The sequence below is a fragment of the Sinocyclocheilus rhinocerous genome, unplaced genomic scaffold, assembly GCF_001515625.1.
Source record: "Sinocyclocheilus rhinocerous isolate Xijiao unplaced genomic scaffold, SAMN03320098_v1.1 scaffold1676, whole genome shotgun sequence".
Lineage (NCBI taxonomy): Eukaryota > Metazoa > Chordata > Actinopteri > Cypriniformes > Cyprinidae > Sinocyclocheilus > Sinocyclocheilus rhinocerous.
The window spans coordinates 470,712-486,799 of NW_015644618.1; the positions used below are offsets into that span (position 1 = coordinate 470,712).

A 16,088-nucleotide genomic window follows, 5' to 3' on the forward strand; every position below is an offset into this window, starting at 1 on the left:
ATAACGTCTCAGGTTACTAATGTAACCATGGTTCCCTGAGTAGGGAACGAGACACACAAAGATGGCCAATGTACAGCGGAGATCAAAATTAGGGAACAACTTACAATTTCCTAAATTTCAAGGTCACTGCTTAGTCCTATTTGAAGTTATCCTAACAAGAGTAGAAGGGCCGTTTTTTAAGCATATTTTATAAATTAATTGAAACAGTATAAAAAAACTTAAATGAGATATTTGAAAAAGAACTCTGATCAAAATTAGATTATTACAGATACCTCCAAGTTATTGGTGTTAATCTGGCACCTGGTGCTAATTTCCTTAATTATATGACAAACCCTATTTAACTGGCAGCATTCCTCTAATTTTCACTGAGATTGCAAGATGGTAGGCCGCTGTAAACTGACTGAAACCCTGAAACAGCAGGTTGTCCATATGAAGGCCAAATGGATGACCCTTTCAGCCATCGCAAGAGAAGTTGGTTGTTCCAAATCTGTGATTCCTTGAATATTGCAGCTTTAGAATGACACTGATTCATTCAAGTCCCCCAAAAAGGCTGGTCTGTCTCGCCACGTTTAAGAGAAGTCACACTGAAAAGTGCACTCTGCAGTGACGAAGCCACTCATCAGCAGAAAGAATCAAAAGGCTAGACTAACCTTTGCTGAGGAGCTTGTTGTGTGAACAGAGGAGAGCGGGTCCAAAGTTCACTTCAGTGGTGCAAACAAGTTTAATTTATTTGGGTCGAATGGGAAACATTTTGTTCGGCATCAGACTGTTGATAGACTGAACCCCAAGTGCGTAAAGAGGTCCGTGAAAAGTGGAAGAGGAAGTATCATGGTTTGTGGGATTCTGCAGCAGGAGTTGGGCCTCTAATATGGCTACATGGCAGGGTGAATGCAAATATTTATCAGAATCTCCCAATCAGCCTGCAATTTTCATGCAAGACAATGCTCCCCGTCACACTGTAAAACGGGTAAAGCAGTTCCTTGAAGCTAAGAACAATGAAATCATGAAATAGCCGGCCCAGAGTCCTGATCTAAACCCGATCTCTGGAAAATATTTGGTGACAAAGTTATGGTTAAGAAACCCACTCCAGTTACTGAACTGTGGAAGAGACTGTAAGAAGAGTGGACCAAGATCACACAAGCGCAGTGTGAGAAACTAGTGATGTCCTGCGGCCGCAGATGTGCTGAAGTCATTCAAACCAAGGGCCTCTACACTTCTAATTTCTGACAGCTGTAACCCTCCAAAATTTTAGTTGTAATCTTCTATCGTGCTACAGTGGTTACTGTTCTCTAATTTTAATCACTGTGTTTTCCACAAAATAATGTTTTTTTTTTTGTTAGTTTTTGTTGTTGTTGAAATTTTCTGGTTATTTTGTAAAATATGTTAGTAGAACAGTGGTATACCACAGCTAATATTCCTTCAAATTTTGAGTCATGAAAAATAACAATATTTCAGAAAAAAATCAAGTATTTATAGATTGTTCTCTAATTTTGATCTCCACTGTACATATTTTATCCAGACCTATCACAAATGACAATACTTGCAAGATTCCATATTCATTGGCTTTTCATACTTATTCATGTTTTAGCAATTGTGTTTGTTTCCTCATTCTGCTTACCTCAGGTGACCAAACTTGTGAAAAAGGTAGGTGAAGGGGGAGTAATTACCTATTAAATAAATAAAAGGTAACACTTTATAGTATAGTGTCCTTGTTACACACAGTTAGTATAGTAATAACAGTAAATTATGAATAATTACTACCCCATTTCCAAAAGAAATTTTAAAAATGCAATGAAAACAAGAATCAAATCAAATTTGATTTGTTAATTCTCTTTAACCTTTATTTAACTGACAAAACTATGAATATAAGAACTAAGAATGTTTTCACTGACCAACTTAATTGTATTTTGTTAATATAATTTATAATTAATATAAAATAAACAAATTTAGATTTTGGTGGCTGCAACACATTCAAAAAGTATTGGGACATAGGCAAAATAAAAGCAAAAAGATTATAAAGCAGCTGAATTGGTAATATGTGAGAGTATCATGTAGTAGTATTGGGTATAAAATGCATCCACTAAGGTCTCCGTGTTTGCAAGCAAAGATGGATCATGGCTTACCACTTATTAAACTTACAGAACACAAAACCGATATTTTGAAGAATGTTGGTAAGCAAACAGTTGATGGTAGCCATTACCAAGTCAATGGCTACCAGCAACTGTTTGGTTACCAATATTCTTCATAATATAATATAATATAATATAATATTCAGTTTTGTTCTGTTCCCGTTTGCATTCCTGAGTTTCCTAGTTTGTTCCTATAGTTACTAATAGCCACACACCTGTTTCAGTTTTATTTGATTACATTCCCTTTGTATTTAAGCCCTCAGTTTCCCTCTGTTCCTTGCTGGTTATTGTTTATGTTAGGTGTTGTGCTATGTTTACTCCAGCAATCTCCTGTGTTTCTTCTGTGTGGATTTATAATTCAAAGACTTTTGGAACTCTACGCATTTGTCATGCGCTTTTATATAGCACCAAAACGTTACAATAATATAATATAATATAATATATTGTAATGTAATATAATATAAAATGCATACAGGTTTGGAACAACTGTCCCTTTAATGAGAGAATTTTAAAACCATTAAAAAATATCAGTGCAAGACTGCAAAGAAGTTAGGTTTTAGTATTTTATATTTCTAATATTTTATACATAATATTGTGAAAAGATTTAGGGAATCTCAGTCCATATAGGGAAGGTCAATGTGCATAACCTTCAAACTATCAGATGTCACTTCATGAGAAACCATGTGTTAAATATAACCACATGGGCTCAGGAGTACTTTAAAATGAACATTGTCACTTAACCAGTCACAGACCAATTCTATGCAGGGATGCTGTCGAGTTCTCTGGAAATGTGAGAATGCGTGCTGTTGTCAGATGAGTCTACGTTTCAGCTTGTTTCTGGGAAAAACAGACATTGCGTTCTCCATGCAAAAAGATGAAAGAGACCATCCAGACTTTAATCAGCGACAGGTGCAAAAGCCAACATATGGGGGTACATGAGTGCCCATGGCATGGGTGACTTGCATATGTGTGAAGGTAAACCATTGAGGCGTAATTGGCGTAAACGTATCATCTGTTCAGAAACAATTAAAGTGTAACTAAAAGGAAAGGTGACATAACAGTTGTAAACATGCCTCTGTCCCAACTTTTTTCGGAGTATGTTGCAGCCATTAAATTCATAATTTGTTTATATTATAAAATACAATTAAGTTGGTGAGTGAAAACATTGGAAATGTTTTCTTTGAACTTTTGTCAGTTAAATAAAGATTAAAAAGAATTAACAAAATGCAGATTCTAGTTTTTATTGCATTTTACAAATGTCCCAACTTTTAAGGAAATGGGGCTGTACACGCAACTAACCATAAACCCTATAGTAAATGTGTGTTGCTAATTAATATTACTCAGTACTTATTTGTACTGTATCAAGGACACCTTAAAATAAAGTGTAACCTAATGAAATCAAAATATTTGTAAATTATTTTCAAATTAATTCATAAATCTGTAAAATGGGTATTTCAGGTATTTGTGACTAATTATATTCATGTAATAGCCCTTAAATTTTGTAACTACGAGACTCTGAATACCCAGTACAGATGCTGAAATCCCTGCGCTCAGTGCTTGCTGCTTTATTTTGCGGTTGTGGCTCTCTTGGCCTCTCCAATAACTCTTTCCTATGAAATGTCCTTGTAAAGTGTGATCCCCACTGATTCTCCTCTCCTGCCTGTACCCTTTCATCTCTTGTGTGCTCCTGGTGAGAGCTGACACCTTACACACTGAATGCACTCCACATGGCTTTGGCTTTGGATGATGCTTTTTTGTGTGGTGTGGTGCGCTTTATATATCATCTGGTTTTGTTGTGAGTTCTTCGGTGCACTTCAGAACAGAGCTCATGCGCTTGGCACATCCTAAGACCCCAGCCATTGGTCACATCTTGAGCCCACTGCTCTGCTGCCGGCTTCGGACAACTCCCTCTTTGAGTTTTAGTCTCAGTGGATTTTAGTGTGTGCTTTTTGCTAAGAGGAAGATTGATGCACTTGATGCTTAAAGGGACAGTTCACCCAAAAATGAAAATTCTGTAATTTACTCAGTCTCATGTTGTTCAGTTGAGCCTGTATGACTTTCTTACTTCTGTCAAACATAAAAAAAGAGAAAAACTGAATTATATGCTAATATGCTAGCATTTTTTTCCTTATAATGAAAGTGAATGACGACCTGTGCTAACATATACAAGCATTCTGAAGTCATACAGTAGATTTGTGCAAGGAATAGACATTGAGATTAATATAATCTCAATGTGGACTTCTGCATATTAAAATTTCAATGATTTGTCATGTTATATTCACATAAACCTGACACATTGGCACCATATTTGCATTCTTTTTTCTTGACAGCCCCAGTTCCTATTCATCTTTCATTTTATGGAGAAACTGGAAAACTGCCAGCATTTATCTTTTAGTGTTCCATGGAAGAAGGTGTGGAAGCGCATTTCCACTACATAAGAAAAAATCAAAAGTTAGAATTATGACATAAAAAGTCAAAATTATGAGATAAAAAGTCATAATAATGACATAATTTGAAATTATGGGCATAAAAATCATCAATATGACAAAAGTAGAAAATATAACAAGGTTGAAATTATGAGATAAAAAGTCATAATTATGACAAAATATTTCGACTTATGTTGACTTAAATACATTTTTTGTCATAATTTTGATTTATATTAATGACTTATTATCTCAGTTATGACTTTGAATCTCTCACAATTTCTATTTTTATATCATAATTATATAAATATATATATATATATATATATATATAATCTCATAATAGCAAAGTATGAATTTTTTCCTTATGTAGTGGAAATGGGCTTTCACAGGCAAGGAACTTCTGCGGGTATGAAACTCTTATTTTTGGAGAACTTTTCCTCAGGTGCACTGCTATAGCCAGGGAACTATTGCTTTGGGCTAATGGCTCACACAAGCTTTGGCATGGTTGCTAGCTCGTGATGGTCTCTATAGAACTATGCTGGATGTGTGATGGTCTAACATTAGTTGTAGTTTCTCCAAAGTGTAAGGCGGTGGCACCGTCCTGTGGTCAGGCCTTTTCCTGGGAGTTTTACTCAGGTACCATGTTTCTTTCATACTTGTAAGGTGAATAGATTCATTGCTGCTTTAACGTATTCACTGCATATTAAATTTTACAAAGCAGATGAACAGCATGTTGCTATTTTCCCCTGAGATGCAGCTGTTACATAGAATCAGCAGCAGTGTGAGAGACATGATATTTTTTAGTCTGGAGGATGCACCTCGTCCCATCCTTGTCTTTTTGTCTAATCTTTTTGTTCGTTTAATTTAGTCATGTCTATTTTTGATCTCTATATTTTTAAATGTTCTTTACCTATGTTGATCTTTTGGAAAAAATCTTTCTGCTCTCACAGCTGGTCTAAGGAGAAGCTTCAGACTGAGCCGCAAGGATCACCAGGGTTCAACCAAAGAGTCTCATCCAGCGGAGTCCACAGAGAGTGAGTTTCTCATATATGAAGAGGTTACACTATATCAGATGAGACCCCAAGACAAACCAAGACTTGTGGTGCTGATAGGTAAGATTCAAGGGATGTCAGGACTTTCTAAATTAGTCATTCTTTTATTGGCCTTCAGAATCTCATCTCCTTTTTTTCTTTAAAGGATCTCTTGGTGCTCGAATCAATGAGCTGAAGCAGAAGGTGATTGCTGAGAATTCTCATCGATATGGTGTTGCTGTGCCACGTGAGTTTACTCTTTCCATTAGTCGAACATTAGAGACTGTGACTGTTGAGGTCCTGGCTGATACTGTACATCAAGAAGCTGAATCAAAGTAGAACCTACTTTTGCTTCAGATTGAAGATCTGAAGTTAAAGCTTCTAATTTTTAAAATTACATATCATGTATTGTAAAATCACATGTGACATTAACTGAAATGCTAGTATAATTTGTGTAATCATTTTCTAACAGACACAACCAGACCCAGGAAGAGCCACGAGAAGGAAGGTGTAGAATACAACTTCATCTCCAAGCAAGCCTTTGAGGCTGACATCCAATCGAATAAGTATGTTATATCAAACGATTTTAATATCTGTTGGGTGCACTTTTGGTCAATATTATACCACATCTGTGTGGCATATTCACCCAAAAACTTAAATTTGTTGGCTACCATCTGTTGTAACTGCATGGCAATTTTCTTCTTATGTGTTCTGAGGAAGAAAAAGTCATACAGGTTTGGAACAACACGAGGGTGTGTAAATGATGACAGAGTTTTCATGTTTGGATGAATTATCCCTTTAATAGTGTTATCAATTTAATTTTACTGTTGTTTGTATTGACACAAAACATATATTGTGTATACCCAGGTTTATTGAATATGGTGAATATAAGAATAACCAATATGGGACAAGTCTGGAGTCTATCCGGAGTGTCCTGGCGAGAAATAAAGTGTGTCTAGTAGATGTTCAACCTGAGGTAAATAGAACATTTTGCCATTGTAATTATTGTCAGTATCGGCTTTTCTCTGTATTTCTGATTCTGAGCTCTGGTCATATGTGATGTGAAGTAATACATAATTAATTTAAATAAATAATTGCACTGAACTTGTGATCATAATACATTTTCTTTGCATTGAAAAGAATAGCTTTGATATTTTGATAATAGTTCCCTTTGTTTTACATGGCCATACAGGTCTACAGGTAGATTATTTTATAATAGTCATTTGTAAGTCACTTTGGATATAAGTGTTTGCTAATATATAAATGTGTAAATAGTGATCTCTTGCACCATGGTAACGTTTCTATTCAACCTAATCTGGATTTGATTCTACAACGACATCAGTAGAGACACTGTTCTTGATTTTTGTTGAGCACATAATTGGAAACCAGTGCTATGATTTATATATTTTTTTTACTCTAATTCTCAGGCCCTGAAAATCCTCCATACAGCAGAGTTTAAGCCCTATGTGATTTTTGTAAAGCCACGCATCCCTGAGATTCGTCGGCAACGTAGCTCTCCCACATCACCAGGAAGGGGTGACAATGGACACATCACAGTAAGACTGATTTATATCACCATACTACCCAAATGCAGCTAGTAAATCCCTGTCATTAAACTCTTATATTGTACAGTCAACAAAATAATTTTTTTCTTTTCTGTTTCTCTTTCTCTCTCCTTTTGTGAAAAGGATGAAGACCTGCAGGACATGAGGCAGTCAGCCGAGCAGATGGACCAGCAATATGGCCACCTAGTGGACAGGGTACTGGTAAAGGAGGACTCTGCCAGTGCCTGTGTAGAGCTGAGGAATATTCTGGAACGACTCGAGAGGGAGCCGCAGTGGGTGCCTGTCAGCTGGGTCCGATCTTGATCCTCCCTCCTTTCTTAAATTCAAACGCTCACATATGGTGTAATGAAAACATGTAATGAACCTCTCTGCCTCTTTCTGAGTCTGCTGTCTGCCAGTTTCCGTTTCATCCTGTTCGACTGAAGTAATACAAAGCAAAACACAAGTGCCATCTGACTTGTTGAAACTGGGTGTTGTACTGCGCTAGTGGTGAAGATTTCTGTTCATAAGACTTTGCATGAAAGTAGCATTGACGAGAAGAAATGTATCATTAATAGCTGAAATAATTTGTTTTCTGTGGAACAAATGGTTGTCCTTAGTTCTGTCGAGTGAGCTGCACAAAAAAAAAAAAACATCAGATGAGGACAGGATCACTTGAATGAGAGGACAAACACTGACTCAGGTTTACTCACTGTGTCAAAGCTGGTTTCTGCCAGGCAAACCATCGAGTGTGAAAGTCTCTTGTTTTGATATCTTAAACTTATGCTGGCTGTGTATATTTAGTCAAATGTAAATGGGAATGATGTAAAATATCATACTGTATATTTGCAAACAATTTCAGTGTTTATACTTGTGTAAAATAACATTTCGTATTTGGTCACAGCCTGTCATAATTTAGTTGTAATTGTCAAAGTTTTTGTATCAAACTGATGACTATGATGTCTGTGTAGTTTATTAGACAAATTCTACATTATAGTCAAAGAGCATAAGGCATGTTAACATCTTTATGGCCATATAGTACTGTTCAAAATGTTATGAATGTGTACCCTTTTAGAATATATGGAGTATTTTTGAATGTAAATTGTTATAATAAAAATTACAGACTGTATCTCTCTTTTAGATTTCTGTTTTATTAGAGAGAACATAAAAACATTAAATATTATTTAAATATTTATATTATATATGCACACATATTGCTTCTATAACTTTGAATGTTTGAGCCAACAAACCTTGAGCATTACATCATGTGTTCTAGGTGAATTTTCAGTGAGTGGTAATACAGCCACCTAGCAGCAGATGGTAGTAACAGGCTTTTTAGTTCTATTTTTTTTAAACCTCTTAAAACAAAACAGGCAGAGGATAAGGAGGTAAAAAGAACCATTTTACATACCCTTTTTTAACTGTTGAAGAAGTTTTATTTTTTCAAAGATACCAACTTATCTTCTGTCCATGAATAAGGGTGAATAATCTGAACTGACATTAGCGAGATCATATAAAACCAACATTTATAAGCATAAAATACCATTTAGACTTCATGTCTAAAATTTTGGGCTCATGGACTGCAGCACATTCTCATCTGATTCCACTTGTTGATTCTCTAAATACTGATATTCTTGCAATAGCTCTGTAAATATTGCCACACTGCAAAACTGCCCACATTTCAGCTGGTCGAAGTCAGGTCTACTTCAGGTCACTGAGGAAGTGACACATAAAAACCTTAGACCGTAACACAATTGTGTGTCATACTCAACAATCATATCTGTGCACAGTCCAATTAATGCAAGTAAAAAAAAATTTTTAATGGAAAAAGTCATACAGACAAATGAAGAAATCCTTGCAAGTTCTGTCTTGTTCTGTACTCTTTCCTTCAATACATGTTTGCATGACTGCTGATATCAAGCAAACACACCCTGCATTGTTTAACCGACCTCAGGAAATCATCCATAATCAACAGCACTCACTGTGAAAACAATAATCATATGTCGAAATTCAATCCAATACTCCAAATGTTAAATAAAACACCTAACATTGTACATATATTGTCCTGCTTATGTTAAACTGCCTACTTTCCTTGGTTTTAAATTATATGGTAAATGGATTCTCACTGACCATCATCATGGACCAATCATCATTAACAGTGTAAACAGAATGTGATTTGATTAGTGTATTTTGTATCATTGTGCTGTTGGCCAGCTGTAGCTACATTGATTGTGCAGGCTGTCCGTACGCTTCCTGTTTTGCAAGTGTTGTTATTGGACCAATAGATGCTTGAAGTTTCCGACACGTCTCAAAGACATGTCTCAAAAGGAATAAAATACCTTTTTAAAAGGTAAAACTATATTATTTTGAATATGCTGACAGAGCACCCAAATTTGAAGCACTTTCACAAATTTATTGTAATATATTTGTTGCTTAAATGGGTGCTGCTTCTAATTTCATTTTATTAGAGAATTATTATTAGACAATGCATTTTACTCTTTATATGTGTATGCTTTGTCTTTTCTGGCTCTTGAATTTATCCAAAGCATATACATTTATCTATAACAAAAAATATTCACTATGCAATAAATATTTTCTACAGATGTACAAATTGCCTTCTAAAACCATATTATATATGACTTACATCAAACTTATATCAAACTTACATACAAGTTTTAGAAGTGCCCTTAATCATCATCATGAAATATGGTTAAAGTATTTTACTCCGTTTTGTGATTATCATAAATGCATTATACATTTTGTTAAATGTTGCAATATGGATCTTGCTAATGTAGGTCACATTACTCAATAGGCTGCTGTCATTGCAACATATGGCATTTTGACCATCTACTAACACCAGTAGAGCATGACAGCTTCATAAATGTTTAACACGCACAAATGACAGCTTGCAATCGGTATGAATACTCTGTGGTAATGCCTTGATCTTGCAATTATGAAAATGTTCCTACTCATTTTGACCAATGATCTTCCATGCTTTCATGAAGACATGCATGATTATTTTTTTAATCATTTCAAAGTGATTGCACTCACATAGAGCAATTTCACTAGGCTATAAATAAATACATCAATAACCTTTTCCCCCCATTTCCCTGGCCTGATATTTTTCCATTTATGAAGATTTCGACATGTTTAGATAATAGTATTCTACAAAAGTGTCTGTAAGTGTTTAAAGGACAGCATAAACCCGATTAAAGGCTGAGCGAGTGGAAATGGGGCATGGCACAGGCTGGTTTCAAACCTGCTTCTCCATGAACTATTTTTATAATGTGAACACATGAACTGCCCACTGTGCCACAACTAAAAAAACTGTTTAGTTTTTAAGGTTGCCATAAGTAACCTCAGACCACATGTGACTCAAACTGACAATCTCATTATAACTGAATAGTTAAAATCTTACAGTGACACACTCACAAGCCTCTGTATTATTGATAAAGAAAAATAAATGCAGAAAAGAAATTACTCTTATCCACAAATTACGCGTCACAGTTTCGTCAGAGGTCTACGAGCTATCTAATTTTGGTTGACGGTTTTCTCCCGCCTCTGTCTCAGCTCACTGCTGTTCTGATCTGCCTGCACGCGCGCCCCGACTGATTCTTTCCTGCGTACTGATTGCTCGAGCGCCTCGCTCTCGTGCTCTCCCATTGGCTGTCAGTATGGGTTCCTGTGAACCAATGCGCTCACAGGCTTGATATACCGGCTGAACGCTCTTGACTTTTTCAGTACAGCTGGACCGCGAAGGGGGCGTGCTGCAGCAAACGACGGGTCGTCAGCGGGTTTTTAGTTATGGTGGTCGACACGTTGTTAAATGAAGTTTAAAAGCACGTAGGGAAAAAAACTGTACTTGTTCAAACTATACCAGAGCAAACTGTGTCTGCCGTTTTGGAAACAAACCTTGGGTTTCAATGAATTGCACCAGGTAAGAATACAGAGTGCGTCACAGTGCATCGAGGGGGTTTATCACTGCTCACTGTGTGCTGGAAAAGTGTAAAGATGATCTCTGAATATGACTAATGATTTAGATTCAATTGAAAACAATATTGGCTTGTTTAAAGTATTATTTGAACATTGACAATGTCAAGCTGTTTTAACTCTTTTTTTTTTTTTTTTTTTTTTTTTTTTTTTTTTTTTTACTAGTATCTATTTATGTTACTAGTACTGAATTTTTGACAGCTATTTAGTCCAACAGCGAAAATTGGTTGATATTTAGTTCCATTGATTTTGCTATTTTTTGCCAATGAATTCTATGGAGGTCTGTGGTTTAGATAAGCTATTTTACATATTCCAGTTTTACTAGTAACTGTTCTAGTATCTGTAACTGGTACTTATTCCGTAGTTACTAGTCTCTGTTATAGCTTTACTATTATTTTTGTATTAGATAATAGTTCCTATTTTTCAGACACTGCTATCCATCCCAAATGTTCAGTAATATTGCTTATTTCACTAGTTACAATAGAAATTTTACTTGTCGTACTGTATGTATGTAATGACTAGCCAGTCATTACATATATACAGACTGCTTACTTTATAGGTAAAATCTTAATAGTAGTACTACAAAAAAAAGAGAAAAAAAATACTAGTAACAATTGAAATATGCAGTAGTGTCTAATATGGTGAATTTAAGTGCTAAAAAGACTGGAATAGATATTTTATAATTTTATATTTTATAATTTGTTGCTTTTAGATTTATCCCAATATAATATGTAAGTATAAATATTATTTATAAAAACTGATCATTATTATAATTTGAAAAGCTTAAACCACCAGCTATGGCACTATAATTGTACTGTAAAATAGATCAAACTGGCTGCAACTATAGTTTTGTTAATCACATTAATCTCTAAATTCCGAGGAAAGTCTTTCACGTCTCCTGCTTAATTGGTCACTGTAGTATTCTTCATTATTGTCTTCATGACAGGGTTCTACAGATACTGAACCCCAGGCCAATGCCAAGTCCAATTATGCCTGTGGATGTGGCAATGAGAATTTGTCTGGCTCACTCGCCGCCTCTTCGCAGTTTCCTCAGTTTATATGAGGACTGCAAGTCCAGGAGCCTAGTCAACCAATACAAACCTCTGAGATCCTGCATCAGCTCCAAGACAGATGTGGACACTGATAACCTAGGATGGAAAAGTCCCGAGACCAAAGCTAAAAAGAAAGTGGTTTTTGCTGACTCCAAAGGCATGTCTCTGACAGCAGTCCATGTGTTCAAGGAATTTGAAGAAGACCCCATGTTAGACCTGCAGTTTGAATTATCAGACCTGGAGGACGCCATTGTGGGCCTGAAAGCGGAGAAGGAGAAGAATTTGATTTTGGATTTCCCTCAGCCTGCTGCAGACTATTTGCACTTCCGGAACCATCTAAAGAAGAACCTGGTATGCTTGGAAAACTGTATAATTCAAGAGAGATCACTCACTGGCACAGTCAAAGTAAGCAATATAAGCTTTGAGAAAAAGGTCTGTGTGCGAATAACATTTGAGTCATGGAAAAGCTATGTTGACATTCCTTGTACATACATGAATAATGTTTATGGATGCGAGGACGTTGACACCTTCTCGTTTTTCATTGACCTTCCAAGTTTTGTGCCCCCACACAAGCAGGTGGAGTTCTGCATATCCTACAAAACTCACAATACCACATACTGGGACAATAATGATGGGAAAAATTACAAGCTGATACATGCAGAGAACAACCCCAGCCAGACCAGTGTAACCCAAAAGATGACAACAGATTTCAAGAATCAAGGCAAACGGCCAGAGATGGAATTTGATCAATTCGGGAGCCCAAGAACATCTAGTGGATTCTTCCCCGAGTGGCAGAGTTGGGGTCATATTGAGAACAACACCCCTTACTGGTGACAGTTCAAGACCCCCGATAAACTTGAAATAAAGGCTGTAACAAGGACAAATGCAAATGGTTTCAGAATTGACTTTTGAAAAGTCTGAAGAGTAAAAATGAGCAATGATGTCCTCAAAAGAAAACCCTTTTGGCCATGTGTGTCTTTGATACTGTTCAAATGAATTCAGTGTTGGTGTATGTTTTTGAAATACACATTTAGCTTAATACGAGATGTCTGGGCTCTGAAATTATGCAAAGTTGAGACTAACCATGTTAACCATAATGGCAGTTACTCGGAATGAAAAATGTTGGTTTATGTTATTTTCTAATTTTTTAGCACACTACATACACTATTTTGTATATCTGACATGGGGTAAACCAATCATTTTCATAACATAGATGCCTTCCTTTGTGTTATTCCGTGATTAACTGTAATACAATGACATTGTTTTGGATATCTTTCCAAATGGCCTTGTATGAAGAGAACAATTAGCACTTGCTCTGAAATAGATTCTTCAGTGTACTATTTTTGAAGGGTAATAATTTTGTTACTCCATCTAAAGTCACTGAATTTTGGGAATCCTGCTTCTGAAATGTGACTGGACGTTAATATGCAATAATTTAAGTCATGTTTAAAAAGACAGATTTAAAACCACACGAGGGTGAGTAAATGATGACAGAATTTCCTTTTTGAGTGAATTGTCCCTTTTAGAGCAGATGGACCTGCACTGCATAAAATGTGTGGAATTGTCTGGTACAATATGAGATTGCTTCATATTGAAGTTTTGCATCTCATTTGATAGTACCAGTTTATCTGTCACTTTCTAGTGAATGCACTAAGCGTGACACATTATGAGGGAGTCCATGAGAGATAATAATGCCCATTAAGTGCTAAATCCATGCTGTTGCACTTCTGATTTTTCCTATGTCTGTTCTACTTTTTTAAAGCTGCACTTTCCTACAACAATATCTTTCCTACAACAATTTTGCTGCTATGGTATTGTGCATGGTTGTGTGTGCTGCGTTGTGATTTATGACCCATGGTGTGTGGAAACTCTCTGTTATTTGGAGGATAGAAGATGAGGGATTTGGATGTAACTTTAAGAAGGTAGTAGTAAGTCAGGAAGCGTTGCTAAGGTGAGGGATGATATTGAATGAGACTGTTTTTCCCCTTTCCGCTGCAATAGTAAAACAGGTTGAGGCCTTAAAGGGGTCATATGATGCAATTTCAAATTTTCCTTTCTCTTTGGAGTGTCACAAGCTGTTCATGCATAGATAAGATCCCTAAAGTTGCAAAGAATAAAGTCTCAAACCCAAAGAGATATTCTTTATAAAAGTTAAGACTTGTCCACGCCCTCCTAAAACGCCTCGTTTAAACACGCCCCCACATGTCTACGTCACTGTGTGGGAAGATTTGCATAACACCGCCCAAATGTTCACGCAAAGAAAGAAGGCGTAACTTTTATTCTCGCTGTAGTATTGTTGTTGCCGCCGCCGCCATGTCGTGGAGACGCTGTGCGTTGTGAATGCGAAACTACTTTGTTTGGCCTTCCAAATAGAGGACGATATCCGCTTCGTCATGCCTAGAGCTGATCCGTGCTGGTCGCTGAGGAAATACATTAACTTCGCGCTGTGGATCGCCGGATCGGCTTTCACCTTGGATGAAGAGGAGTCCAGCCCTTGGTCTTCACATGTGGTTGCCGCAAGCCCGCTGGCCGCTCCTTCGTCGAATCCTCTGGCCGCACCGTCTTCAAGCCCGCCGGCCGTTCCTCACTCTAGCAACTCAACTCCGCTCACTCAAGCCCGCTGTGTGTTTCGTTGTGAAAGCGAAACTACTATGTTTGGCCTTCCAAAAGAGGACACAACTAGAAATCAGTGGTTAAGTTGTATTTACAACACTGTTCCAGAACAGTTCAACCCAAATATTCAGATGTGTGCAATGCATTTTATGGAGGACTGTTTCCTGAACCTGCAGAATAGCCTACAATGCCGTGCACAAAGGCTGTTTCTATAAAGTGGGGCAGTTTCAACTTTACAAGGACAGTCTGGCGCTTCTGATTCACAGCCTGTAAGTAAGTTTTCTGACGATTCAAACGCAAGTTCTGAGCAGTGTAGAGTAGCGCTTGTTGTTTGTCATTTCTCCGATCACAAATGCAGACATGGGTGATTGTGGACTGTGATGAACCGAGAGCTGCTGTAATTGTGGAGAGGGATCATGTAGGTTGAATGTAAAAAAGGGCCTAAACAAGCCACAGTGTATGCCTACATATTTTTTTACTGCAAAGAAAGATGTTTGTTTGAAAGAATGTTGTACTATACTCTGTGTTCCTGTTAGAAATAAAACCTAATGTTTCTATGAGTGGACTTCTGTTTTGTTATGAACATGTCATGTTTTACTTCCACTGCTTCACATTAAAGGGATAGTTCACTAATTAAAATTAAAATTACCCCATGATTTACTCACCTCCAGCCATCCTAGGTGTAACGTATATGTCTTTCTTCTTTCAAACGAATACAATTGGAGTTATATTTAAAAATGTCCTGGCTCTTCAAAAGCTTTATAATGGCAGCGAATGGGTTATAATATTCAATAGTACAATAGAAGGTTAATAAAGGCCTCCTGAAGCGAACTGATGCTTTTTTGTAAGAACAATATCCATATTTAAAACTTTATAAAATGTTACCGCTAGCTTCTGCTGTCATTTGCACGTACACGAGAGAGTCACGTTCCAGAGGATGACGTAGGCTTAGCGAAAGTTAGCAAAGTTTCCTTTGTTTAGCAAAGTCACTTCTTGGCTTATATCGAAATCCTCTGACATTTTTCTTTACAAATTGTCCTTTTGTACTTCTAATTCGTGACCAGTGTTTTGTTTTGCTCTCTCCTCTATGCTTCCTCATTCGTCACTTCTCACTGGAGCTTAAGCTACGGTTATGTCCTAGGTCCCTATGCTAGGTCCTACTGGACTCTCTCGTGAACGCGCGAACGACAGTTAGTGGAAGCTAGAGATTAAGGTTTATAGAGTCTTAAATATGGACATTTTTCTTACCAAAACACATTGATTGAGAATTTTTGGGTGAATTATCCCTTTAATATCATCACTT

The 16,088-nt window shown here is 36.7% G+C and overlaps 2 protein-coding genes across 4 annotated transcripts in view; both read left to right on the plus strand.

The window, feature by feature from the left end:
- The window catches only part of mpp3b (MAGUK p55 scaffold protein 3b), a 16,822-nt gene extending 8,573 nt beyond the window's left edge, over positions 1-8,249 (plus strand). For both annotated transcript variants that reach the window (XM_016576159.1, XM_016576160.1), the window contains exons 12-18: positions 1,624-1,644; positions 5,506-5,667; positions 5,753-5,833; positions 6,059-6,152; positions 6,454-6,562; positions 7,014-7,142; positions 7,275-8,249. In XM_016576159.1, coding sequence (XP_016431645.1) covers positions 1,624-1,644; positions 5,506-5,667; positions 5,753-5,833; positions 6,059-6,152; positions 6,454-6,562; positions 7,014-7,142; positions 7,275-7,454 — 776 coding nt within the window. In that variant the 3' untranslated portion in view covers positions 7,455-8,249. The remainder of the gene's footprint in view (positions 1-1,623; positions 1,645-5,505; positions 5,668-5,752; positions 5,834-6,058; positions 6,153-6,453; positions 6,563-7,013; positions 7,143-7,274) is intronic.
- A 2,498-nt stretch (positions 8,250-10,747) lies between these two features.
- LOC107758435 (protein phosphatase 1 regulatory subunit 3C-B) lies at positions 10,748-14,257 on the plus strand. Of its 2 annotated transcripts, XM_016576162.1 has the most exons (3): positions 10,748-11,067; positions 12,067-12,577; positions 12,749-14,257. In XM_016576162.1, the coding sequence occupies exons 1-3, from the start codon at positions 11,054-11,056 to the stop codon at positions 13,004-13,006; spliced, it is 783 nt and encodes a 260-aa protein (XP_016431648.1). In that variant the 5' UTR covers positions 10,748-11,053; the 3' UTR covers positions 13,007-14,257. The 2 variants fall into 2 exon arrangements, with proteins under 2 accessions (XP_016431648.1, XP_016431647.1); XM_016576161.1 differs by having other exon boundaries at positions 10,749-11,067; positions 12,067-14,257.
- Positions 14,258-16,088: the final 1,831 nt, after the last annotated feature.